The sequence below is a fragment of the Thunnus albacares genome, chromosome 16 (genome assembly GCF_914725855.1).
Source record: "Thunnus albacares chromosome 16, fThuAlb1.1, whole genome shotgun sequence".
Lineage (NCBI taxonomy): Eukaryota > Metazoa > Chordata > Actinopteri > Scombriformes > Scombridae > Thunnus > Thunnus albacares.
In genome coordinates this window covers 786,708-814,312 of record NC_058121.1, presented here as the reverse complement: position 1 = coordinate 814,312, position 27,605 = coordinate 786,708, and the positions used below count along the sequence as shown (strand labels likewise).

Genomic DNA, 27,605 nt, shown 5'->3' with positions numbered 1-27,605 from the left:
CCTTATCTGTTGCTCTTCCTGATGTTTCTTCCATTTTTTCCCTTCCTGTTTTTCCTTGTTCAAACTGAGGGTCTAAGGATAGAGGGTGTTTTATTGCTGTACAGGTTGTACAGCATCCTGAGGCAAACGTGTGATTTGTGATATTGGGTTATACAAATTAAGTTGACTGGACTCAACATTCTATCAGCAATGGCTGACAAGTAGAAAGAACTACAGTTTATATGTATTCTTATTCTTTGTATTTATGACTCATGTTCATTCATATAAAGATGAAGAAAACAATTTAATCAATCTTTTAATTTTTACCTATATAAACTTCAGTGAGTGGCTCCTGACTTCATTTATAATGGATGATAGCATTTATGGTGATATAAAACAAACCACTGTCCTTGTGATGTTCACTTTCCTCAATTTCTCACAGTTATCTTCTGCTAGGAAATAAGTGGTAGTGAAGGAGCAGAGAGAGGAAACAAGTAGGATGCAGCCTGGGTCTTGTCCTCTTTCACCAAACATGGCTATGATCACATGTGGAAGTAAAGTCAGACTAACTGTGCATGTTCTCTGCTGTTACTGTAGTTAAGCCCTCATTTACAATACGACCACAATATTTTTACCATATTTTGGACATGTATGTATTATTCTGTCTCAGGTCAGTGACATCACATGACTGTCTGTGGTAAGAACTTGAAAGACACCATTGTGACATGATATGAATTAATGTTTTATTTGAATGTTATATTTTTACTAGTAGCAGCTGTTTGCTGCTGAACCAACACAAATCACTTGTCCTTTATTTAAGAAACACTAATTAATTCTTTAAAGGTGATTATTTTTCCACTCATGCACACATTTTTTTTACAGTTTTGTCTTATCCTTCACACATGAGGAAAGTTAAATCATTATTTTTTCATATTAAATGACGTCTCTATTGTAGTCTTTCATGTATACTGTATGTACAATGGTAGTTTCAACTGACATGTCAATGTCTTAAAGGGGATCTATTACTCTTTTCTTTATTTTCAGTCATATATATAATGTTACAATGTCAGATGTTTATATTAAATGTGGCTAAAGTGTCAAATAATGAGGTAAACGTATGTAGAAGTAATCCCTGTGAGCAAAAAGCACTGGTTTCCAATGTCTTTTTCTATTTTCAGCTAGAGTCAACGTTGGCTCTTGATGGTTTTTATTTATATGGTCATCTGCTCCATGCACAGCACATTGGTTCATTGCTCCGCTCCACTAACCTAAAGGCATTTTTCAATTGTTTTGGGAGAAGTCACACCGAGCCATGACTGAAGTGGAGCTGGCACAAAGTAAAATAAGTAGTTTACCTGTTAGAGGTGTGCTAGTTGTTTGCAGTTATTCATCAAACATCATCATTGTGGTTGTTTCTGCTTGTACTATTCCTCCCTGCATTATTTTTAACTCATCTGCTCAACAAACAGCTCCAAATATGTTGATATGTTGTTGTTTTAATTTTTTTTTAGTACCGCTAACAAAGACCTGCTAATTCAGGAGGAACATGTTTCATTTCTTGTAAATTCTTCACAATAAAATTTTCCTGTTATTTTGTCATTTAAAAGCTTTTAATATGAATCAGTGAAGCAGGAAATGGTGGGTTTGCATCAGTGGTAACTTAACATGATTGATATGTGCAGAGTTTTGGAAAGCTGGCCAATCAGAAAAGAGTGGGCCTTCAAGACATAGGAACTAAGACTAGATAAAGAGTTTTTTGAACTGTAAATCATGCAAAGTTACTCTAGTGGAGTCCAAAAATAAAAACTTAGAGCTAGAAATGACCATAAGGTCCCCTTTAAATATTTCAATGGAGTTTCTGATTAATGGTTGTTTTAAACAAATCAATCTCAAATATTTTATAGATATGGATGTAAATGGGCTATGACAATAACCAATAACCTCTACAGCTCTATATTCAAAGTGATATAAGGAATTCATTTTTTAACTTGAATATTAACTTTATACCATCTAAAATTACTATTTTGTTGAAAAATAGATTTTGTTAACTTAAAATGAACTTTTAAAATAATTGATTTAGTAATGATTATAAAATTATACCCAGTGGAAGAAAGTGAGGTCTGCATGTGTGTCTACAAGGTGTCCACAAGGTGTTTGTTATTCCACTTCTTGTTTTGTCATGTTACTACTTTTTCTTACTTTTTTGACTTAAGTCAAAATCTACTAATTAATATTTGATGTCCATTACAGTGAACACTGTGTTTGAAGGGTTTACGCAGCACATAAACATTTTTATTTGAACTCTCATCAGTTACATTTGAACTGTTCCACTGTACAGTTGTGGGAAGTCTATTGCTTGATTTGAGAGCCATCTGGTGGTTGAAAACCTGAACAGCTCTGGTCCTGGATGAGTGCAGCAACAGAAGCACAGCTTAACACAGGTCCAGTATTATTTATTTGGATCAGAGAGGAATGGGAGCTTTGTGAATAGGTTAATTAATCACAGACACATACATTGCTTACATTCAACTGAAACCAAAGGTAAAATACAAAACATTAAAGTCTCAGTAGAATCCCTGTAATGTATAAAAGTGTAATATCAAACTGAATTCAGCATCACAAGAACATAGTTCATTTGCTGTTCAAGTTAGCCTTACACCAGCTCACTGAAAGAAGTCATGCAAACACAAAGCAATTAAACTTAAGTCAACATTTTGACCTTCTAAAGTTACCCTGACCTTTATACACAGACCAGCCTCACTCTCACTGCTCCCAATGAAAAATACTCCAACATACCTGAACCACCTGATCCACCTACAATCAACTCTCAAATACAACACTTCTAATACAAAACAGTGATTACATACACAGACGACAAGACAGAGCACAGCAGACAAAATACAGACTGACAGTTGACACTATGAACACAGAGAACACAGAGTTGACAGAAACACAGAATGGTGACAACAACTGATGATGACAAAGCACAAAGAGGACTGCTTTAAATCAAACATTTAGTGCAATTAAACCAAATTAAATCCAACCCATGCGATACATTACAAAAACAGAAGTACCATTCACTCTGACCAGAACTACCTATCACACAGTACTTAGGTTAGGCAAGTATCTTTTCAAATAATGTAATGCCGGGTAACAACTGAAACAAGGTTTCTGCAGGGTGCTTAAAAAAAACACAAAAAAGTAATGTAAAATAATTGCAGCTTAAATCTACAAGTCCAGCTTTCTTTTTCTCTTAAAATACAGGAGATTCATCTGACAGCAGGCAAGACATCAAAACTGAACACAGTGCAGATGATCCCCAGACCATGGGAACGAGCTGTCTCCACCAGGAAAAGCAAAAATTTAAATCACAAAGGCAAAGTATTTAGCCGGTTCTCCTGAGGTTATGAAAGAAACAGTTTAGTGGGACATTCTCTTCTCCAGTTGTCTTCTCACAGACAGGTTTTCATGAGGAGTTAGCTGCATCTGCTGGGCTCAGACTGCCTCAGACAGTGTTAGTGATTCCTCTTTATCTTCCTGAAGGACTCCATCCATCCTCCAGCAGGCTCTACTTTGAATACTTCAGGGCCAGCTGCACAGGAAATAAAACAACACAAAATATCTTCATTGTAATAAAAACAATATAAACACATATTCAAATCTGAACTCTCATATTTTCAACAGCAATGGAAGAAGTACTCAGATCCTTTACTTAAGTAAAAGTACCAATAAATCAACGTAAAAAATACTCCATCACGAGTAAAAGTCCTGCATGAAAACTCTGCAACTGCAACTGCAACTCTAAAACTGCAACTCTACAACTGCAGTAAAAGTACATAAGTATTATGAGCTTGATGTAGTTAAAGTATTGCAGTAAAAGTACATAAGTATTATGAGCTTGATGTAGTTAAAGTATTGCAGTAAAAGTAGTGGTTTGGTCCCTCTGACTGATATATTATTATATATGACATCATTAGATTATTAATAGTGAAGCATCAGTGTTAGAGCAGCATGTTACTGTTGTAGCTGCTGGAGGTGGAGCTAGTTTACACTACTTTATATACAGTTAGCTAGTTTAGTCCAGTGATTCCCAACGTAGGGGTCACCATATAAATCAGAGGGGTCGTGAGATGATTCTGATACATAAATCTATTTTCAGTTTTTTGACTTTTTCTCTAATCTTTGCTGAAATATTGGATCATTTGAAAATGTATTGAAATGAAACCATTTGAGAAGTTTAGAGGGAAAAATCACTATTTGGTGGAGCTGTTAACAACTCATAGACATCTGAAATGTGACCCCGACTAAGACGTCAAAAGCCAAAAAGGTTGGAAACCACTGGTTTCATCTTTAACAATGTGTTGTATTTTAAAAGCTTGTTATATTATCCATTGTGTCAAATCTTCATCTGAAGAGTAACTAAAGCTGTCAAATAAATGTAGTGGAGTAGAAAGTACAATATTTCACTCTGAAATGTAGTGGAGTGGAAGTATAAAGTAGCATCACATGGAAATACTCAAGTAAAGTACAAGTACCTCAAAATTGTACTTAAGTACAGTACGCGAGTAAATGTAGCTATTTAGTCACTTTCCACTACTTATTATAAATTATTTATCTTGTAGAAAAGGTGTATGACGTTGAAACATCTGCATGTTGAGGTAACCTTGTGAGCAGTGTCTGCAAACTGCTGGGCTTTGTGCATCAGCTCCACAGTCTTGTCCTCAGCACGAGTTAATCTGTCACCACGCTCCCCAAGAGCAACATTCACTCTGTGAACTACATTACCCATAGTGCTCCCTCTGACACGCTGCCCAGGCTGACCTGTTCATACATACAAAAGAAGAGAAACGTGTAAATGAAAATTCATTCAGGCAAACAGTCAGTGTATCACAAGTGATAAATTAATAAAATACAGTTTAGAACAGACTTTCTCACTAATAAATATGTTTCCTCCAAGTGCCAAAAAAGGTTGTGAAAGTGGTAACAGATAAAAGGTCAGAGGGTCATCAGATACATTTAGGGTTCATCCTCTAGGGACTGTCAATAAGCATTCTGACCTTACAGTGGTGCCAGCATCACTGAAGTCATGTGGGACCATGAATATGCAGACGACATGTCATGGCAATCTGTTCCAGACAAAGATATCTCAACAACTAGTGGCCATAGTGTTGACAGACTGAAGAGTGTGAAACATCACAGACCAGCTAGGTTGGTTGATAAGTGTGTCAGTATGACAATGTGAAAAGTTCCTGCTAGCTTCAAATATATTTCAGATTAAATTGTAATAAAAATAAGATTATAATAGAAGAATAGAAGTCCTATTTACCAGCTCAGCATTCTGCTGAAATTCAAGTAAATTTACTGAACCCTGAGTCAGTAAGAGGTTATTCCCCTGTCTGATTCACTGAAGCATCATTATGTTTTATCAGTTGTACCATGTGTCACAGGTCGACTGAGGTTAAGCATGTTGCAGTGCTGTTGAAGTGTAATTTGGTGCCTTGCTGCAGCCTGGCACCTCTCCCACCCATTACACTGCCCCTGTCAGTGGGTTCAATGGTGCACCGTGCTCCCTCTCAGTCTCAGTGCTCCGGGCTTCCTAAAGACGAGCCATTGTATTGACCTCCCCGAAATAAACAAAGTCTTCTCTCATCTGACCGTCACATCACAGAGCACAGAGAAGCCTTTCTGCTGCTGCAGAGAGGTGCAGCACAGTGAGGACAATAGACAAAAAGGCAGCAGGGAAAATAACCCAGAGAGACACAAGCCCAGGATAATATGACCTGTGACAGGAAGTTGTTTTGGGTCTCAGAATAAAGAATAAGATGACATTCAAAATCCTAAATATCTATGAGAAAAGAGAGTAAAAACCAAAGCAGTCTTCCTGTGATCATTGACTCCATTAAGCACCTTGGACTGGAGATGCTAAAGCACTCCGATACCTCTTCTCTCTCTGCTAAATATCCATTTAGTGGTGAAGCTAGGAATTCTGGGCAACCTGAGAGAACATTACTCTCCGCCTCCTCACTAAAGGCTGGTCTCACAGGCTTTTGATGATACGTATTGATTAAGATCAATACAGCAATCTATAATGGCTCCATAATGGCAGGTCACTCATGTATTTTTACGCTTCAAGTCTATTTTCCTCCATTTTTCCGCCTTACTATAGTGGTTATGTTTTGGGCTTTGAGCACTGCCAAAACACAGGTGGCCTACAATTAAATACTGTGCCTGAACACATCCTGTGTAGACAGACTGAAGCTGCTGCTGCTCTGCTAATGTGATGCCTACACTACACCTCCTGCACTGGCATGGAGTAATATAACATTGATTTAATTCTGTATCCATTTCAAAAAAGTTCATCATTTCCTGAGGCTCATTCAGTATCTCAAAATACATACGAAATGGTTTGTTGCAACATTTGAAACATTGTTGCAACTGTTAGACAAAGATGAGTAACACTCTTTGGCAATATCAGTGTCACAAACAGACATGATGCGCCGAGAACGGAAATTAACGCCAGGAGAAACAGTTAGCATCTGGCACGCCTTACAGTGTCCTGACAAAAATACTATCATGTAAGAATGTTTCCCCCCATTTCTTGCCTAGTTGACATTTGCCATTAGACCAAATTAATCCAACATATGGGTGTGACGTCACCCTCTGCTCGCACATGCCTGCTGTTCGCCCACTCACCCTCCCTCTACTGACTGGGAAGGAAAAAGACAGCAGTGTTTATCCTTTACACAACTAAATAGGTAAGAAGATACATTCTGGTAAAGTGTCATTGTTTTAGCTTTCATATCTCTGCTCATATTAAAAGTTACTCTATCGGTCAAGTCTGTGGGCAGCTCTGGCTCGGAGGGAGAGTGGGTCATCCACTAATCGGAGGGTCAGTGGTTTGATCCCCAGCTCCTCCAGTCCACATGTCAAGGTGTCCTTGGGCAAGATAGTGAACCCCAGATTGTGTGTAAGTGTATGTGGGTGAGCACAGAAACACTGTGGGGTACTTTGGATAGGAGGCACTATATCACTCCTGATGAGCAGGTTGGCGCCCTGCATGGCAGCCTCTGCCATCATTGTATGAACGTGTGTGTGAATGGGTGAATATTGGCATGTGTTGTAGAGTGCTTTCAGTGGTGGATAAGACTAGAAAAACACGATATAGATGCAGTCCATTTAAGTTCCAAAAAGACTGGATCCTACACTTCCCATAATGCAACCAATTGTAATTATATTGAAATGTATTTATTGGGACCATGTACAGTGTTAAACATAAATGTTAACATTTGATGTACTGCACCAGAGTTAGCTTATAACTAATTTTCATCTGCAGTCCCTTACAATTAAAACATATAACAGCACAATAACAAACAGTACAAAGCAAAAAACACACAGGACACATTATACAAAATACAAAGCTACACACAATAGCACATCACATACACCCACAATGTCAGCTAGAAATTAATAATGTAAACTTGTCAAATTAAAAGCAAGATTATTTGAGATTTTATGAGAAGACCATGAGATGAAATTTAGATTCAGTGGTTACAGAGCTGAGTAGTTTTTAGCAATCTAGATCCTCCATACCCAGTAAACCCATCACATTTTTCAAACTCTACACCCCTAGTTTGTAAAACAGACTTTCTGTTACAAATATGAAGTCTCTGGGCTTGACCTAAGATAACCTTGATGACCAATTAACTGATCTTTTATGTAAATTTGGAAGAGTTCCCCTTCAGTCACCACCTTACCTCGACTGTGTGAATGACTTTGGTTTGCAACCATCATATTCTTCACACGATTCAAGAAGGCTTTGCAGCGGTAGATGACCAAATTCATGGTGCAGGCATCTGGTAGGACGAGGACAAAATGTTACAACAACGGACATAAAGAAAGCGATTTCCAGAGCATCATAAACCTTAAAAGTCATATACCTCCTGTGAGTTTGGACTGGCAGTTGATGAACTCTGCCTGTTTGGGCGGAATGTAGCTCTTCCGTCGGGCCTGCAGGGTTCTGGATGCAGAGGCGGGTGAGTCACTGGGCCCAGCTCTGACCTCATGATGAGCGCCCTGGCTCACTCTCCTCTGATTGCTAACTTTGCCCAGTTTCCCAGCCTTGCCCAGACTCCCTGCCTTCCCCTCCCAGTAGGTCTGGCAGGCATGGTACAGAATCTGGACAAATATACACTTCTCTGCTGCTGAGCTGGCCACCCACTGATCCACAGTATTGTCAAACACCAGGTCGAATTCTGGGCTGTCCTGAACAAGCAGAGCACAGGTATCCATAATATTCAAATGTATAGACAACTTTTAAATATTTTTAACAACACTTGTAAACAAGACTGGAGCCTGCTGATAGACTTGTTTTTTTGTGTGTTTCTGACCTTGTTGGGGTTAATGCCGTTGACCTGTCGGAGTTGCTCCACTGTCCACTGGGACCTCCTGGTGAAGGTGGAAGAGCCACCAAACTGCTTCACCTTTGTAATGAAGAGCTGATGTGGCCTCGTGTTGGTCACTACACAGACAATATACAAGACCATGCATTAAGTTCTCTTGATACGAATTTAGGGTTGCTTCTAAAATCTGATATGAAAGCTTTCAGTTTTAAAATAGAACAACTGAGGAACAATAGCTAGACAGAAGACATTGGAAACTTAACATTTTTATAATTGACTATTAATAGAAAATGATTGAGGTGGTGGAGTAAGCTGCAGAAGCAAACAGTGTTGGCATTAGAGAATCAGCAGGGTATTAGTAAGTAGAGGTGTTCAGTCTAAGAACGAGCAAATCTTTAACATGGAATCTTCCAACTGAGGTCACTCTGTTGAATTTAGCTTTTAACAGTGGAGCCTCAGTGGTGACCAGTAACAGCACTGTTCAGCCCAGCTGTGATATCCAGTATATTACTTCTTTTTTAAAAGCTCTGTTGCAGATAGATGGCTGCTGAGATATTTACCTTGTGAACAGTGCTTGTATAGGCCTAGCTTTGTACTGAACTAAATATAACAGTTCAAACCAGCAACGCACCGAACTTATCTATTGAACTGAAGACAGTGAGAAGCAGTATGGAACATCACAGAGTTTTAAACAGTGATATGTTCATTTATTGATGTTCGCACTGAAGTGCATCAACAATGAACAAACTACATAGTCAGTGACTACAACTCTTTGAACTGAACAAAACAATTTGAATCAGTAAGGTGATTCATAATTTCCACCAGCAGTAAGAACTGGCAGACTATGAAGCCCACCTAATACATTTGTATGAATGTGATTGGATGTTATTAGTCAGCTCGTAGCCGATCGACGATCCATCAATGAGCCAATGGTACTGAGCCTGAACCAACACAAAGCTTTATATTAGATATGCAAATAGTACAAATTTAATGTTAATACAACTCACAATCAATTCATAATTATAATCATAAAACATTTTTAAAAATGTCCTTTTCAAGCAAAATAATAAAAAAATAATATCAAATGAACACACTTTGTGTTGTTGGGAAATGATACAATTCAAGGCATGAACCCACAAACGTCAATCAAAATGCAACACTGTGACAGTGCCAAATTCTTAATCTTCCATGTTCACTGACAGCACTGCTCTCACAGCTCTGACATCTCTGTACTCTCCCAAACAATGGCTGCTGTGATACTCTTCAACAATGCATCTGTTCTGGGCCAAAATAACTGAGTTTAACCTCCTAAAAAAAACAGACTTATATTTCCAAAAGTGATGCTGGAATAAACCAAAAATGTTACACAGACTGGCCTGTTAATCTGGGAATCAGGTTTTTGCCTCTCAGATACTTCCATCAAACTACCCAGGAGTAACGCTTTTCGACTGAAACTGCTCAAAGAGATGCTAACTGGACAAATGTGGAGGCCAATGGATGTAGAGGAGCTTCTACATGTTCAATTGCAAGGAATGAATTGTGGCCAGTGGTTTCTCAAACACTGGCCCATCTGTGAGCAAATGACAAAACACATTGTTTCCTAGTATGGTGGCGTCCTGGAAGACTAGTGACTAAGACACTGACCATTTAACTGCAACATGCCTTATTCAGTCCCAGCCAAAGACCTTTATTGCATGCCATATCACTCTCTCTCTTCATGTTCCCCGTCTGTATAAGTGAAGGCTAAATGCCACGAAATAAACTTTTATCTAATTTAAAAAAAACAGAACTGATTTAGCGTCCCTATTGGCAGGACAGCATTCATCAACACCCTCTAAAACTGTTAAAAAATGTCTCCAAAATAAGTCATTTAAATAATTCTGTGTCTCTTTCAAAGGAAGAAAACATTCTAACAACTGATGGCTATGAAACCCTATTTTGGATCAATGCTGATAGAACTAGTCTGGAATAATTATAGACTGGTTGTTTATGTATAATCAATTTTGATTGATACATTTAAAAATATATCTATAAAGTAATTAATCAAATGTATGCTTGATGCTATTAAAAAGCACTGTTAACAGTTAATGATTTCTATTTCACTATTCTCTCTATACTATAAATTAATAATTCATTCATTTGTCTTCTACTTTACTGTTTTAACAACAGATTTCATTGTGAGGCAGCTCTCTTAAATGTAATGCTATGCAGCAGTGCACTTTGTTAAACATGGCAGCATCAGAACCTGCAGCCAGTCAGCTGACGAGAGAGGATCTTTCTCACAAGACTAAACTAGTTAACCAATCAATCAGAGCTCCTGTTACTGTCCTGTAGGTTGGACTTCCTTTTCATTTTTAGTAGTGCATGTCTGGGAAATACAGATGCTCAGCTAATCTTCAGCACATAAAGAAAACCTAAAAGTCAAATTTGACCTGAAACACAGATGAATGTAGCGTAGTTTCCTTTGGCTCCAGTGGGCAAGAAGGACATCCGCTTCCTTTGCCTCCTCTTCACCTCCACTGCCACCAGCATCCGCTCATCACGGGGGATGAAGACCTCTTTGTTGATGGAAGACTGAATGTTCATTGTAGTCCCGTGACCTACTCAGGTGATGGATGGATATGACTGTGCTTGTTAGGTCTGTTTAGAGATTGGACCAGCTAGTGTGGCTGGGAAAAAAAGACAAATCAGGGTCAAACATCTATCCAGTTGCTTTCTGCCAACAAGTGTCTGTGACGAAAACAACTCAGATCACAACCTCTACAATACAGTCATTCAACTTAGAATGATACTAATGTGTAGTTTGATTTATATGGGACAGATATAATTATATTGCAAATATTGCAAAAGATTTGATTGAAGATTGTGATCTTTTCTATGTTAGGATATTTATATGTGTAAGACAAACAGTGAGTGTTTAGTGAGCAAGATAAGATAAAAGAAATAAATAAGATAGAAATTACTGGAGAAAATGAGTTTATCACATCAGTATTAGTGTATGTATCAGCCAATTAAGTAGCAAGACATGTCAGCACAGAATTGCTGTCATTTAGAAGTGCCTCCATTAAATAATTTGTACATACTTACACAGTTTAAAATGGTCAAAATTGTTAAATAATCAAATTTAAGGGATTCCTGTTAAAATGTTGATTTATTTTATGTTTGTATGTCAGTAGATGTACTGTATTTGTGTATATCAAAATGGGTTATGACAGAAATACATTTAAAACACTTATGACATGAAGTCCAGCATAAAATATATTGTCGGTCGATCATTTTATATCATTATACAATAAGAAATCATAAAGGTACAACATTTTACCATAACTTTCCATCTCCAGAGTTTAGTGTCTATAGATTTTGCGTGGTATAGCCAAATGTTTATTATCTCAGTTTTGACTTTTGAAGTTCAGGTGTTGCTGTTCTACATTTTCATAAAATGTATTTATTACAGTGATAATAGTGTTTCAATATAAAGATGCCCAAAAGTAGCGAATAAAGTCTTCATCTTTATACTCACAAGAGTGCGTTCATGGTTCTAAGCCAAGGCTCGAAAATTGAGAAACATACTGTAGGTCGAAACGATTTGAGTTACCTTGTCTTGTCCTGCTCTCCGCCAAGAAATGTGACGCTTCAATCTTCTAGTGGCTTCTGGTACAGGGAGGTTTCTAATTAGTTCAAAGTGTTATTAGTAGCCTGTTAGATTAAATCAATATTTCCACAGATTCCGTCATGAATTTATACCCTGGCGGGCACACCGAGCGGCGTGCCTTGCTGTGAAGGCGCACACACGCCGCGGTCCATCCCATTTGAAGAGGCTGACATGCACACGTGGACGTGAGAGAACAGTCACCATCTGTGTCGCGCGCGCGCGCGCGCGCACGCACACATACACACACACACACACAGACACACACACACACACACACACACAAACACAAACACAAGACTCCGCACATTGTAATTGGACGCACCCGAGCGTCTAACATTTCTCTTCTGTGTTCCTGTTTGTAATAATAATAATAATAACAATAATAATAATAATAACAATAATAATAATAACTTTATTTGTGTAGCACCTTTCATACAAGAAATGCAGCTCAAAGTGGTTTACAGCTAAATAAATTACATGTACTAACTGCTTCACATGAAAAGGACAAAGTAAAAAATATTATTGTAACATAAGATGAAAAATAAAACCCACTTGATAACATTAATAAAAAAAGAAATAAGAGAGAAAATAAAGAGAAAATACAATACATAGAATGCGTACTTCAGTGGCGGTAATTTGAGATTTAATAAGCGAAAACTCATCAAGTATTTTGCCATGCGCACTTTCACATATCTGCCGTATTTCTCTCTTCCCATCCTGATCGCTTTGTAACAGAGCCGATGAGAACATTTCCTGCTGCGGCTGCTGCTGCTTCATATTAAAAGCTTTCCACTGACAAGCCAATGGAAGACTTTTAATGTGAAGAACTTATAGGAAATGAAACGTGTTTATCGCTGAGTTAGCGGAACTTTTCTTCAATAAAAACAAGTCGACGCAACAACATATTTGGAGCCTGTTTGTTGAACATTAGAGGTAATGCAGGGAGGAATAGTACAAGCAAAACCAGCCACAGTGATGATGATGTTTGATGAAGAGCTCCAGATGACCAGTACACCTCCAACAGGTAAACTACTTATTTTAGATTCGAGACGTCATTTTACAGTGATAAACTACTTCAATCTGTCAGCAAACAGATGCCATATCAGCCTACTGATTGTGTGCCCTGAGTTGTGTAGAGTCTCTTGAGGAGTTTACAATGTGGGGTTGTTGTAGATTTCATTTTTCTGAACAGCTACTCCTCCTGTTTTCTCAACTGCTCTTTCCAAGTTCAAGAATGAACATCGAACTTCAGTGTAAATGCTACTTTCACTATAGGGTTATGGATATGGGTCAAATATATCTAATAGCTTAATTCATTTGCTATATTTTAATTATAGTACTCAAATAACATAAAGTAGTACAAAGCAAATGTTTGGTGACTGGAAAGGTGTGCAGATACATAGATGCAGCATGTGGATCTTTGAAGAAAACATTGTCTTAGTCAGTCTAAGCCTGAGGTGAAGGAAAGGCTGGACACTAGTCTGACTGGGAAATATAGTTTAAAAACTGCTGCTTCATCAGACATCAAGCACCGATCACAAAAAACAAAATAATTGACATGTAGCCTAAAAACAAAACTGCGATGTGTGTCGCCACAGAGAAGTGCACATTAAAGTAAAATAATAACACATAAAGGAATAAAACCACACCATGAACAAAGCTTTGATTGACAGCTGTGAGCTCAGATTCTGAATAGAGATGAACTCTGCTGAACTTGTTAGCTCAGTTTGTTCTGATGTAATATCACATCACAGGTTCAAGTCCTGTTTGAGTAATGTGAATTTATTTTGTATTATAAATGCTGGAATTTAATATAAAAGATGTGTAAGAAACAACATGACATTAAAAGAGGTAAAGTATCAGAATAAAATAATTAACATTTTCTAGGAAGTAATAGCCTGTGAAAGGTGAAAATACTATTTAAATGCCCTCAGATTTGCTGTCTGGCTCTCTTGTATTTTTAACAGATGGATTTCTGGGTGTCTGTTTCTTTGTGAGAAAATCTTTCTTACTATGAGGCTACAGCTATGGCTGTATTTTATTGCACGTCATTTAAAAGCATGTTCTGACTGGACTGTAAGTTTTCTGCAGATACTTTAGGATTTTAGATTATAAGTACACAGTAAGAACACCTGGCTAGTTAGCATGAGGAACAATGGCTGACATGTTCACCGGACAAAGAGAGTTCTATGACTGCCCATGAAAAAATCTAAATAGAAGCAAACACTGTGACACAAACAGAGAAGAAACACAGATACCTCTAAATGACTGAATGGAGACCAGAGGGGAGGTGTACGTCCCTTTATTTTAATGAAAAATCAAAGATCTATCAAGGTAAAGCACCACATCATCCGAGAAGTATCAGTACAGCGAGGGTAGAAAGAGTGAGCAACAGAATGACAGTGTGCTTGTGTGCAATGAAGGGTTATTCATCATTCAGTTCATTTCAATGAAAGATCATGTTGATGTGAGCTGTAGTTCAACATTTGATGTGTTTCATTCTAAAATAGTCAATGGCACTTTGCAAAATAATTTATATATTATTATATTTACTCTCACCAAATAATGACTTTAGGTTACAATAACTTACTTTATTCCAAATATTGATCTACAGCTATCTGAAATTTTATTTTCAACTTACTGAAGAGAAGGAAAATGAACCTCAGTCACAGTCCAAGGCAATAAAAAGCTGCTGGGTGGAGAGTACCCCAACATCACAACACCACCTCTGTCTTCAGTACAGTAGGGCACACTACTCTCTAGAGTGCATGTTCATGATGCTTAGATATGGCACGGGTCATGGTAGGCGTAAGGTGTTCCATATGGAGAAGAGTGTTTACCAGAAAGACGTGTAAACAAGGACAGATAGAGCTGTTGGTAGGCAGCAGTAACATCAGTAGTAACATTACACAGGAGCAGAGAGGGAAACACCAGCAGTGATTGTCAATAACCAGGCTGCCACCCAGTGCTGCAAACAATGCTAACCTGTCTCTGCAATTTATAATCATAATGCAACTTTATGCATCAGCAATTTATGTTCAGGGAGAATTGTTATGCCACTTATTATGCATATTTGCAACCTCATCTTTTAGTACCAATGCAAAAAGTAGTGTGGCTTTTAATTTATATTTTACTGTTTAACTGTATTCAGCACTTTCCTCTATCCTTTACATACAATAGTGCTATTAGTTGCTGAACCTTCAATTCAGGCTCATTGTTGTCCGTTTTTACCAGCGTTGACAAAAGTATAAACATTAATCCAAATCTCTGATGGTTAGCAAATTATTATCATCTTACGGTATACAATGTTATTATCATGAAGACAGATAGGAAAATAGTGAGTGAAAAGAAAACTGAAGGAGGAAATGCATAGAAGGTGCTGATCATGTGCTAGAATGACTTAAGTCATTTTATAAATCATGATGTTTGATGTTTGAATTATGGTATTTTTACTAAATAATGGTAAAGTTGCTTTTTTTTATATCAACATAAAAAATGAGGTGCCTTAACTTAATGACCTTATCCACCATAACCACGCTCAAGTGTAAATCCAGGTATTGTAGGAAGAACGACTTGAATAACAGAAAGTGAACATTCAGCATTACATTTCAAACTCAAAACATAATGCATAGAAACACAATTCAAAGATATGGTGTCGCTGTTACATAAACAATCATGCTTTGGTGAACCACATCTTTCTAATCAAATTGACTTCATTGTTTGAGCTGCAGGTGGCCAGTGAGGAAAATGCTTAAATAACTTTATTACATAAACCTTTCTTGGAGGCAGAATCATTTCATCAACTGAACCTCACCTCACTGGGCAGAGCCGAGACCTGACCCTCTACTTTGCCACCCTGAAACATTTAGTGTCCAGCTGCGTCCACAGGCTTCACCTCCAGATGTTTTTAGGCATAAAACTAATTTACTAAAGGGAATAAGGTACATATACACCAAGTATGAAAATCAAACAGAAAAACTGTATTGTAAACATGTATCACGACAAAATAATAAACATAAATGTAAAAATAAAAAATGTCAAGCTTCACATATGGCAAGTTTAAATGTTTCTCAGTTCCTCATTAATGTTTTAAATGTAATTAAACCCTGTAGAATCTGCAGGTTCTAAATGTTTGTCTGCATGCTCATTTCTCCATGTCTCAGCAATTGAAGCACATGGCACATATCCATATCATGCTTTGTTTGAACCTAAGTGTGATTTTAATTCCTTAAAAACTAAAAATTCTTAAAGATCAACAAATAAATGTGTATAAAATATTCTTAGATGTCACTTTTTCCATGGATATCAAACCTTGGTCACTATTTTATTTAGAATCTTTGACCCTGGTCTGATATGAATGATATTTGGTGAGTTGCCTCAGTACAAAGAGCAGTCAAGTATCAAATCATATGCAATATGAGATTTTAGTGTAGTTTGTGCCTGATATTTGACTGACATTAAAGTCAGACATCCTGCCGTTATCTACAAGAACAACCGTGGTCTGTTGGCAACTCACAAACATTTGGCCACCAGTTTTTATCACCTAAACAATCAGTATTATGTTCTTAATTCCTAATAGATAGTTCATTCCATGTAAACATGATGATATGACACATGAGTTGGTGTGCAGAGTAGAGCTGATGCTTCAGTCAAAGCTTCAAAGTTAAAGCTCCATTAAGTGATGTTTTTCACATTAAAGGACAGTTTCAGATTGTAATTCCTCCTCTCCATACTGGCCATGAAGTGATCACCTCCTGAGGCTGAGTGTCCATATAGTGCTTTTTTCTGAGTGAGGAGAGAGTGTATGTGGCTGCCTAGAGAAAAAGTGCTCTTTTTTCAGAGTGCTCCAACTTTTTTGTGCGGCCACTCTGAGTGCTTCTAGTTGAAAATCTCTGAACTTTTCAGAAAGGCGCTGGTGTTGTCACTGTCGCCCCTTTTCAGGCAACCAATCATCTCTCTATGTCTCTTTATATAAAGCAAGGAATATCTGTCTGTCTGTCTGTAAGTACGTATGTATGTATGTATGTCCTTCGCATATCTCAAGAACTGTTTATCCAATCTACTTCATAATCGGCAGGTGCATTGCTGGGGATACAAGGGAGTGCAGTGTCAAAATTTGGTGCCATTTGGACACGCGATATGTTTAATATTAATGAACTTGAAATAAACAAGCAAACCACCAGTCACTCAGTTCTGCACCAGCAGGTGGGGCTTCTGGGCTCTGCTATTGCATGTCATGGTCAGAGCTGTACAACCCACCCATGAGAGAAAGGAGGAGACGACATCTCTCTTCGTTTGATAACGTTAACGTTAGGCTTTGTTGTGGGATTCTGACTCATTTGAAAAAAGGAGAGAAAAAGAGAGAGAGGGCGAACGAACTAAGCATAAGAATGAGCAACAGAGAGACAGCACTGGTGAGGAGAGACAGCAGTGAGAAGCTTTCTCTGAGAGAGAGAAAGCCTGTGAATTACAGAAATAAAGCGTTGGGTTTCCCGACTCATTTTAAAAAAGACGAGAAAAAGAGAGAGGGGGCGAGTGAACTGAGGGGGAACTGAGGGTGAGTGGCTGTGTGAGGCAGAGGGGCAGAAGTTGCTGCAGCAACATATAATAATAACGAGAGGAAGACAAACAGTGCAACAAAATTTAAACGGGCCAGAAGTTATTTCGCATTTTGTCCTGTGGCTCTTTAATTATTTAATGAATTTAATTATTCAGCTCTCTGTTACTGCAGTTATCCTCTGGTAAAATGTTTTTTTAAACATTAAATAAAGTGCAACCGGAGCCATTACTGAACCTGTCCGACCGCAGCTCTGCAGCTCTGCAGCTCCACAGCGGTCAGAGCTGCTACAGCAGTGGACCTGTCAGCTGAACCTGCAATGCAGCTCTGCCGAAACTGGCGTTTAGGCTCTGCAGCAGACAGCTTCAGCTATCAGCTTCAGCTTGACAGGACCTGTCTACTGCAGAGCAGCAGCCAACCTGTCAGCTGAAGTTGTCCGCTGCAGAGCAGCTCCACCTAAATGCCAGTTTCGGCGGAGCAGGTTCAGTTTCGGCAGAGCTGCTCCACCAGCAGACAGCTTCAGCTGATAAGACAGGACAGGCAGTTTCGGTGGAGCTCTGGTTACACCGCAATTAAACGTTTTTAAACAAGATTTTACCAGCTGATAACTGCAGGAACAGACAGCTGAAAAGTTGAAGAGCTGCATGGCGAGAAGCAAGGAGGAGGATTTCTGTTGTTTTTGTTGCTGCCAGCAGCTTTTCCTCCCGCAGACAGTCACAGATGGAGAGAAAAATCATGTTATTTGGAAAGATGTAGGTGTCTCAGCAGCTTGGCTCGATGATCGTTGTTTTGAGCAATAACCGTCTTTTTGTGAATCCCCCAAATCTCTAAACGAGCTGGAGAGAGCAAAGTTAGCATGACACATAGAGCCACAATGGCCGCATTTTTGGGAAATATATCAGGTTCAAATGAACCAGAGTTTTCCTTTAAGTAATCAAGTTACTTTTAATATAAGTATACATGCAGCAGATCAGTAACCAGATTTTTTCCTCTACCCTAAACCTTATTTTGGAAGCATGGCTCACTGATTTGAACTGTATCAGTGATAGAAGATAGCTGCTTCCAGAACTTCTTTTCTTTTTTTGTTGTGCGTGTTGGAGGTGACAGTGCAGCGAGAGGACAGACAGACAGAACAGCTCTTCCTCACAGCATGAATGTGTGCCAGTTTAACATGCTCAGTGGTAGAAACCCACTCATTTAGGCTACTTTGTGTTAGTTTCAGTTTTACTCTGATAAATTTACTCAAATTTACTTGGAATTGAATTGAATTGAATTATTTTAAATACAAAAATGTTTTGCTACATGCTCTGCTCTGATACTTTTCTTGTTAAGCACTTGCATGTATGTAAAAAGCTGAGTAGAAACCTGTACACACGTTACCTGTACACATGGCAGAGATACTGGGGCTCTACAGCAGAAATCAGGTTACTCTTATCTCCCACCTGCATTAGATTCTTGTTTACATGACATTTAGAAGTCATCTTACAGGAGAAAGCAGACTGTAATCCGGGTAGCTGTGCATAGCTGTGCAGAGTTAGGCAAGTGTTTGTTAATACAGTATATTAGCCATAAGACAAGCTGATAGTATATCACAGCTCTATTGCAGGGAGTGTATTTTGAAAGTCTTTCTGCCCCCTAGTGGTCAAAATCACTTAATGCTGTTTTAACTGGGATATTTTGTCAGATTGTTTCTGATTCTCTGTAAAGTATTCTGGTTTTAAGATTCAGTTTCTGTGTAGTGCATCGTGTTGGAAAATAATTCCCTTATGACAGCTGTCCTTCTCTAAAATAAGACAGCTACATGATCACTTATCAGATCAGATTTTGAGAAATCACAGGAGTGACATATACATCAGAAGGTTAGTCCTGGATAACAAGCATGGGGGCTAGAGCTTCAGCACCACATCGACAGTCTAGAAACTGGACGACCAATGGACAGAGCTTCTTAGTGAGACAAGTAACCATCAGCGGGAGCGTAACTGATACAGTCAAACACAGCAGGGTTGATGCTGAGAGAGGAAGGACCAGGAAACAGAGGACAGGCTTTGAGAGCAAATACTTCACTGAGGGCTGGGTCTGGGCACAGTATATGTCCGCTCAGTCAAAGGTCACATCGAGGTTAGAGTGTGTAAACTGGGAGGAATTTAGATGTAGTGTGAAATCAGTGATTGTGTGTAATTGTGTGTATGTGTGGGTCAATTCATTTTCAATTCACTCAGTTATAACAGTCATTCCAGTTTTGCTCTGCTAGCAGCGTGTGAAGCCGAGGACTGCCGATATTACAACGAAATCATTCAACCAAACGGAAATTTTAGTTGCCATCTGTGATCCCACCATGTACAAAAACTACAGCTTTCATTTTCATGTTTTAAAACTTCACCGACAAATCATTCTGTAATTCCAATATTTCACGTTTCAGAAATGTATTTTAACAGTATATTAAATAATATTTTTTATATTTAGCACTTTTCAAAACTGTATGAAGCACAGATTATTTTCTAATTATACAATAATTCCAAAATGAAGAATGAAGTCTCTCTTTATATCCCATGGTGTAGGCTTTCAATTTTTGTTTCAAAAAGCATGAATAGAAAGTGAATTGACCCTAGTGATGGATGGCTCCATGTGTTAGTTTGCACTTATGTTATGAGGTGTCCGTGTTGTCTTCTTCAGTTTCAGGCGGCTCTTGTGGTCTGTACATGAAGGTGAGGAGGAACAGAGCAACATCATAGGAGCACCAGTAGGCTGTGTGTGAGGTCACTGCTGACCAATAGCGGCTCTCCACCAAGCCTTCTCTCAGCTCAAAGTCGATGCGTCTCTCCAGTTCCACTGTAACACAGAGAAAAGAAGACGTTAGTATCAAGTAGCATACAGTGTCATAAGAAGATATTTTCCTTAGTAGTTTCTTTTCCTTTGAAAATCAAAAATTTATCTTAATTTAGTTATGTGAAGATAAACTTAGCACCACGCTGAAAAGCACTGTTTTGCTGGTTGAATCCAAATATCCATCCTGCAGACTGAAGGACTGAGCCTTCACAGACTTCAGTCGTGTGGTCACAGTGACAGTAATGTCACAGTCATGATGTTAAGTCTGCAACTGTGCCGGACCAAGAGGGATAAAATTCACTACATGATATAAAGACAGCAATCCTCAATCATGTCCATGTAAATTAATCCAAGAGCTCACAATTTATGCAAGATGCACTGCATGTGCAGGGAGTGCTGTTTAGACAAATAACGGCTGGTACACTATGGACTGTAAAACCATTCCTTTAAATGAGCACTGATTGCTAATACTCAGATCAAACCTGCAGCTGGAGATTGTAGGTTGTTATTTGCTAGATCAACCTTTGACTGTCTGACTGCAGATTATAAACTAATTCAAATTATTCAGGCTATAAATATTCTGTTTGTGTGTAATATCAAACCTCACTACATGTTGTGTCTCATGCAACATGGCTCCACACATTACGGGCAAGACGCCCTTCTTCAGTGTGTGTATTGGCAGTTTCACGTGAAATTGATTTATATGAGTGCAAGTTTGTATACTCAAATACTGAATGAAAAGATGACTACCAGTCTCAAGACGGTTGGCAGGTGACAATGATCCCAAACACACCCTTGAGATATATCATCTGGTTTTCAATTCTTAAATAAATAAAATCATGACAGAGAGTGGATATTTGCAGGTATCTTATTCCAATCGGAAGGAGCCCGAAACTTCAAAGCTTTTTTACCAACTTCCTTACATACAGAGGAGACCACAAAGAGGATCTGATCAGAGCGTCTTAGTAAACAGTAAATATAAGGAACAAAAAACTTTTTTAGACAATAAGGATAGTTAGAGTTAATACATTTTAAAATAAATTGGTGCCAGTGAAATTGACGCCTTATCTCAAGAGGGTTATCATCTGAGTGTGTCTAACATTGTGCAATGGTGTGTAAAAAAAGAACAACCTAGTACAAATCTTCAGAGTCTGTTATATATAACACTTAGGGGATAAAGATTAGTTTTCGAAGCATTCTGGTAAACAATGTCGGCGTAGTCCATTATTGGTAATATAAGTTGTGAAACAAGTCTCTTCCTACCATTAAGTGTAAAACAATGTCTGGAACAATACAGAACACCAACACCAAAGTTTACTTTTTTCATGACCTGATCAATATATGGTTTGAAGGTAACACACCTAGATATTTCATTTTTTCTACTTTCTGAAGAGTTGTATCATCATTACAAGTTCAGAGCAAAGAGTTGGATTTGGAGTTGAGGTTCTGTCTCAAACCAAGAAGCATTGAATGGATTTTTGATTTATTGAGCAGTAATTTGTTAGCGTATTGAAATCAGAATATTAATGGGATCCACCTTTGAGTCAAAGTGAGCCAGCACATCAGTCTTACTATTTTGGATGGCTTCCCAAACAGTTTGTAGGGAGATCTGGCCTCCCTCCATTGTCTTTGTCCTCAGTTTGCACTGATCTGAAATGATCTGTTCATTTAAAAATGATTAACTTCGGTTAGAACTAAGAAGTTTCTGCAGATTATTCAGTCATTAAAGGTATTCAAAATCAGATGCACGTTTGCATAGCTGCTGAATCTACTTGACAGACATGAGCACAGGATGTAACATATAAGAGTTTTTAAAGAGTGAAAACTATGACTTGGCCAAGTGTTTCCCCTGACCTGAATCTAACAGAACACCTTTAGAGTATGTTAAAGAAGAAGGTAGAATAACAAAATCCCTCCAGCAAAGAGCAGCTGAAAAGAAATATCTCTGAAGAATGACAGAACATCTCTCCACAGATTTGTGCAAGACTGGTGCCCAGGAGGATCCAGTCTGTCACATTTCAAAATAAAGGGGGCAATACAAAATATTGAAAGATAAAAGAATGGACTCTTATTAATGGCGGTTGTGCTGACTTTTGTTGCAGTTTGTTCTTAAATATGGACCTTTCATCATAGTGTAATTAGTCAAACATTCTGTTTTTCAAGTGAATTGACTTCATTCATCTTAGATTTTGTCTAAAACAAATAAAATAGTATTAATAAAAAATCTGAGATCTGAGCCCGTTTCCCGATAACAATTGATCTTAGAGGTTAAAAGCATTTCTACGAACACTCTTAAATTGATACATGCGTTTCCCAAAGCCCTTTAGCATGTCAGAGCTAGTGCACCTGCATGTCATTATGAGCTTCTTAGTGTTGGCTGTCTGTGGTGATGAAGAAGATGATGATGCTCAATACATTTTTAGGTAACTTTGCATATTTGACTGTGAGCTGTGCTATATATTAAAAGTACATACAAGTATATCACAAAGTAAATTGTTGTAAATGACACAAAGGAATGTTTTATACTTGCAGTTGTTCAGTATGAACACGTAGCTTAATGAGCAGTGGTCTATTAGTCTGTCTTATAGAAAGGGTGACTTAGCTGCGGCTCGAGGCAGACAGTACTATTAAACACAAATTAAAAATGAAGCAGTGGCGGATCACAAAATTTAATGAATGTGCACACCATCTTGTGAATGTCATTCTGTCATCATTTCAGCCTGAAGTTTCTGACATATGATATTCATCTGAGGTCAATTTAAGTGAGTTACTAAACAAAAGCAAAACTGTACTTACATGAGGTGTGGTCCATGACTGCTGAGGTGGACTGGGACATAGCAGGCTCTACCTCCTTTGTCTCCTCCTCCATTTGTTTGTCTTTATCCTCACTTTCTGCCACCGCCGCTCCTTCCTCTCCCGATGCCACATTTTCCACTTCAGAGGCGACACCTTCAGAGTCTGACGGCTCCTCCTCCACTCCGCCCACCTGGCTGCTGGATCGGGAAAAGCGGGAAAACAGGATTCCCCCAATTCCCTTTCCGAGACTTGCAGCACCTGAGGAGCAGAAAAGTTCAGGCATGTAATCCATTCATTTGAAATATATTGTACATACAGTATATCATCTATAACAATCTAAATGTATTCATCAACAGAACAGAATCCAAATGTCAGCTTGATTTACGTCATGTTGGATTGTCTGTGACGTGTATATTACTGTCCTCAAAGAAGTGTCCCTTGTCCTTCAGATGTACAGTAGGACTGCTGAGTCTTGACCTGAGGAGCTGACTCTCCTGTGTTGGGCCATGTGCTTGTTAAGCAGTTGTTTTGTCACCCTGATGTATAGGTCCGTGCATTCCTCACTGCATACACTAAATTGCTCCACTTGTGTTTGGGTGTGTGTGTTTTTTTAAGGTGGACGAGCTTCAGTCTCAGTGGACATGCTTGTGGAAATTCCTCCTGAGTTTCTCAGATACTGCAGCCACATATGGAATGACCATGTTGTTGTGTGTGTGCTTCTTTTCTTTTCCACCCACAGTTTTGGTTCCTGGATCTTGTTGTTGTTTTCAGTACAAGCTTTTAGGGCTTCTTTGTTCATGCTTATCAATTCTAAAAATAAGTCTGCCAGCCAGCTGTAGTTTATATATTTGTGCCTGTTGGGTGAATTTTTACTAGCAAATTCTTGCCGTTGACCAATAGAAAGTTGTCTTGACAGTGCTGACCTTTGAGGGAACTAATTTCCAAAATGGAGGAAACTATTGTAACTTATTAGCAGGACAATAAGTTCATTTAGTTTATGTAAAACATGTATTTGTGTTGTTGACTCCTGTCTCATAAATGTCTGCAAACCACTGCTGTTTAGTGGAACAGTTTGTGCTCCAACAGAGGAATAAATAAACTATAAATAAATGAATAGTGCAACATAGCTGTAAGAGCTAAGTCTATTACCAAAAAGTCTATTACTAAAAGCTACTGAGATAACCCAGGAGTGACCCAGCTGATGTGTTTGCTTACTTTACTGTCTTTACAGTAGTTACTTGCTGTGTGTTGCATTTAAGAATCTGACGGCTGTTTTTCATGTTGCATGATAATAGTCTGTTTATTTTTTCCATGGTGCAAGGTGAGTCCACTTCCAATAGTTTCCAGTGATAAATAAAACACATAACTTACAGCATGACCAGCAAACCTTAGCACCACGGCGGTCAAAAACCCTTTACCCTTCCAGAGTCAAACATCTGACGTCAACAGTGAGGTTTCTATGTATACACCTGAGTCACAGTCACAGGCACAGCGACACCCAATATAATCACCCTAACCCTGACCCTAACCTTAACCCTAACCCTAACTCACCATATTGTCTGTTTATGAGCTAAACATTGGATTACAATGGCTCATTAATCATGTGCATTACTGCCTCTTCTCCAACTTTCTTTTAAGCATGAGCGCCGTCATATTTTATTTTTTAAAATCAACAATGCTGTCACATCAGTTACTAAACAGTGAGCCCATTTATGACGTGAGATGCAGTTGAATTAAAACTGAAATAGCGTCTGAGAGTATAGAGGCCTAAAACATCTCTCAGCAGTTTAAAGTGGCCTATAGAATGCGCCTAGTCTACACTCTCTATCTGATGCATAAAGGAAAAGTAACATCATGCTGTCAGTCCAGTAGACAGGAGCTAATTGCTTCCATTGATTTGTTTAGAGCGTGCTTGCCATGAACAATGTCAGCAAAACAAGCAGCTGCTGTTTCACTCAGCTTGGATCAGGTGCACAATATAGCTGTTAGGGCCAAAAGGGATGACTTTTAGTTTCACATTCATTGCAGATTGTTTCCTGATCAATATGTATAACATTGGTTATTAATCATGACAACTAGAACTACTATCTCCTACATCTGTCATCCATGCAGCCATAACCCTCATGTGTGCTCACCCATAATGCTGGCCTTGCCCAGACTGGTGATGGATTCTCCATAGTGCCGTCGGGCCTGGGGTGGGGAGGTGCATGGGCTGGGAATGCTCTCTGAGTCTGATATGGATGTGGTCTCCTTCTGAGGGTTGAGCAGTGTGGGCCGGATCTGATCGTACGGTGTGGGGCTGGTGGTATTATACCTGCACATCACAGCCACATCAACCTCAGGTCACTGAAAAATATGGTCCTCTCTGTGTCTTCAGTTCTAATTTCATTCAACTGAACATACTGTAGCTCCAGTTACAGTCAGATTATAAGCATCACTGACAGATACAACACAACCATTACTATTTTAACCTTATTACACCAGTAATAAATGTTTAAAACAACAAAATTATTTCATAAATATCAGATGGACAAAAAAAGCAAGAGACAGAGAATAAAACAACTCATCTTCAATCAGGAAAGTTCACCAATAATCAGCATATTTTCTCTCATATACAACTACATGACTTGTCTTACCAGTGGATTTGAACAGGTGAGATGTTACTATAGTGCTTTAAGATAAGAGGCTCCAATCTATAGGCCTGCAAAGACAAAAAAAACAACAACAAATAAAAGGTTGTGTAGATGAGCTTTTCTCCTAACATTACCTCTCAGCAATGTTATTTTTGCACATTTTATTTTAATGTAATGGCCAGTTTGTCATTAAGTTTTCATTACTTTGTTGTGTAATATGATAATAATAATACCACATATTTCTATACTATCCATTAAAAGTTTGTTACCAGCCACAACTATGCCTAAAATATGACAATCATCAGCAGACTGATTTTTAAAGTGAGTGACGTTTGCAATCTCAGCAGGACAGTAACACAAGGTGGTTCACCACAGGGTCAGTGGGATGGAATATGTTGAAGAGGCGTTTGCAGATTGAGGTGGGGAGGATGTGGTCCTGCACGCTGTTGCTTCCAGGACGGATCCCTCGCAATGCCAAGAAAACTGCCAGAGGAGAGCCCATGCAAAAGAAATTCTCTACCTGTAACACATGTAACACATGAGGGAATAAGACACTCTCCCCCCTGAGATGTTGTCAGACACTCTCTGCTCCAACAGAGCTGCCCAGAGACCAAGAGTGTATCTGTACTGGGCCGCTCTAACATGTGAATGTGTACAACTGTGTATGTGTGGAACAAGCAGGTTTCTGACTCAACCCTCTTTTGCAACCATTAATATAAATAAGACCTGTCATTGCTTCCTAACACATTTTCATGTGCAAACTTGACATCATAATGGCTTGAACGAGGAATACAATCCAATGATCTTTGTAAAAAATGTTGCTCTTTGAACCTGGTATTCACTGTTTTATGAACGGCTGCATGCCTGATGTCTACAGTGTATACCTAGATTTAAAAAAAAAAAAACAGAGATATTGTTTGTTAGTTTTTTAACTGTTATCTAGTAATTATTGGAATGTCAGTTAATATTTGATGTGGAAGAAAGGGAATGGTGGACCCATTTAAAGAATCCCACATTTTCCTGTGGTGAACAGGTTTCAGCCTCCTTTCTTGTTCCAATACTGAATGCTCACTGCTTGTCATGTATTTGATTACCTTACCAGTTGCAATGCTAATTACTTTGAGGGGAATCACGTGTGAGTGTGCTACTTAAAAGGCAGCTACACTGCATGATTGTGACACTGATGAAGGTGGAAAACATTTTGCTTGTTATTTTTTGTAAATAAAGTGATCTCTTGTCATTGGGTGCGATCCGGCATAGAAAGTGAAATGTCTGGAACATTATTGCATGCTTTTAATGTTGTGTTCAACAGTAATGTAAAATTTAGTTTTTTTTAACTAAAACATGCAAGGACACAAACAAAAGAGAAAAAGTGATTTTAAGCAGACACATTTTACATATATTACAGGTCAGGGAAGACCTCCTGTTAGATCCTATGAACTTCAGGCAGTGGGTTTGTATTTTGAATCATGTCTAGGGAACATACTGAACAGCAAATGTCTGTCAGCGGCTGGTGACAACTGATTATAGATATTGTACAGTACTGCACTCAACATTACCTTGAATTTCAAGGCTGGCACTGAAACACAAGACGAGGTCTGCAGACCCTGGAACTGATCTTCCAAGTCCCTTAACCTAGACAGGATGGATGGATATGATACGATATGAAGATTAAAACAACTCCAATGTAAGGCAATTTGTTGGGCAGTTTTACATTGCAATGGGCCTATTTCCTCTAAAACTGTGAGCAAGGGTGAACTCAC

The 27,605-nt window shown here is 38.5% G+C and overlaps 2 protein-coding genes across 3 annotated transcripts in view; both read right to left on the bottom strand.

Annotated features, from left to right (window-relative positions):
* Positions 1–2,416: 2,416 nt before the first annotated feature.
* On the bottom strand, positions 2,417–12,207 carry stxbp6l (syntaxin binding protein 6 (amisyn), like). Of its 2 annotated transcripts, XM_044377286.1 has the most exons (8): positions 12,123–12,207; positions 11,974–12,029; positions 10,811–11,047; positions 8,367–8,497; positions 7,917–8,241; positions 7,734–7,832; positions 4,643–4,800; positions 2,417–3,571 (listed from the first exon to the last, which is right to left on the bottom strand). In XM_044377286.1, the coding sequence occupies exons 3-8, from the start codon at positions 10,962–10,964 to the stop codon at positions 3,548–3,550; spliced, it is 891 nt and encodes a 296-aa protein (XP_044233221.1). In that variant the 5' UTR covers positions 10,965–11,047; positions 11,974–12,029; positions 12,123–12,207; the 3' UTR covers positions 2,417–3,547. The 2 variants fall into 2 exon arrangements, with proteins under 2 accessions (XP_044233221.1, XP_044233220.1); XM_044377285.1 differs by having other exon boundaries at positions 11,974–12,190.
* Positions 12,208–19,962: 7,755 nt separating this feature from the next.
* The window catches only part of ddhd1b (DDHD domain containing 1b), a 30,850-nt gene continuing 23,207 nt past the window's right edge, over positions 19,963–27,605 (bottom strand). The window contains exons 8-13 of the mRNA XM_044377316.1: positions 27,402–27,477; positions 26,213–26,362; positions 25,846–25,910; positions 25,345–25,523; positions 23,210–23,467; positions 19,963–20,416 (exon numbers count right to left, since the gene is read on the bottom strand). Coding sequence (XP_044233251.1) covers positions 20,232–20,416; positions 23,210–23,467; positions 25,345–25,523; positions 25,846–25,910; positions 26,213–26,362; positions 27,402–27,477 — 913 coding nt within the window. The 3' untranslated portion in view covers positions 19,963–20,231. The remainder of the gene's footprint in view (positions 20,417–23,209; positions 23,468–25,344; positions 25,524–25,845; positions 25,911–26,212; positions 26,363–27,401; positions 27,478–27,605) is intronic.

Coding starts and splice junctions, on each gene's coding strand:
- stxbp6l (XM_044377286.1), bottom strand. CDS start 10,964: ATGAACATTCAGTCTTCCATCAACAAAGAGGTCTTCATCCCCCGTGAT. Junction 8,242..8,366: donor ACGGCATTAACCCCAACAAG/GTCAGAAACACA, acceptor CTGCTTGTTCAG/GACAGCCCAGAATTCGACCT. Junction 4,801..7,733: donor AAGTCATTCACACAGTCGAG/GTAAGGTGGTGA, acceptor ATGTATGAACAG/GTCAGCCTGGGCAGCGTGTC.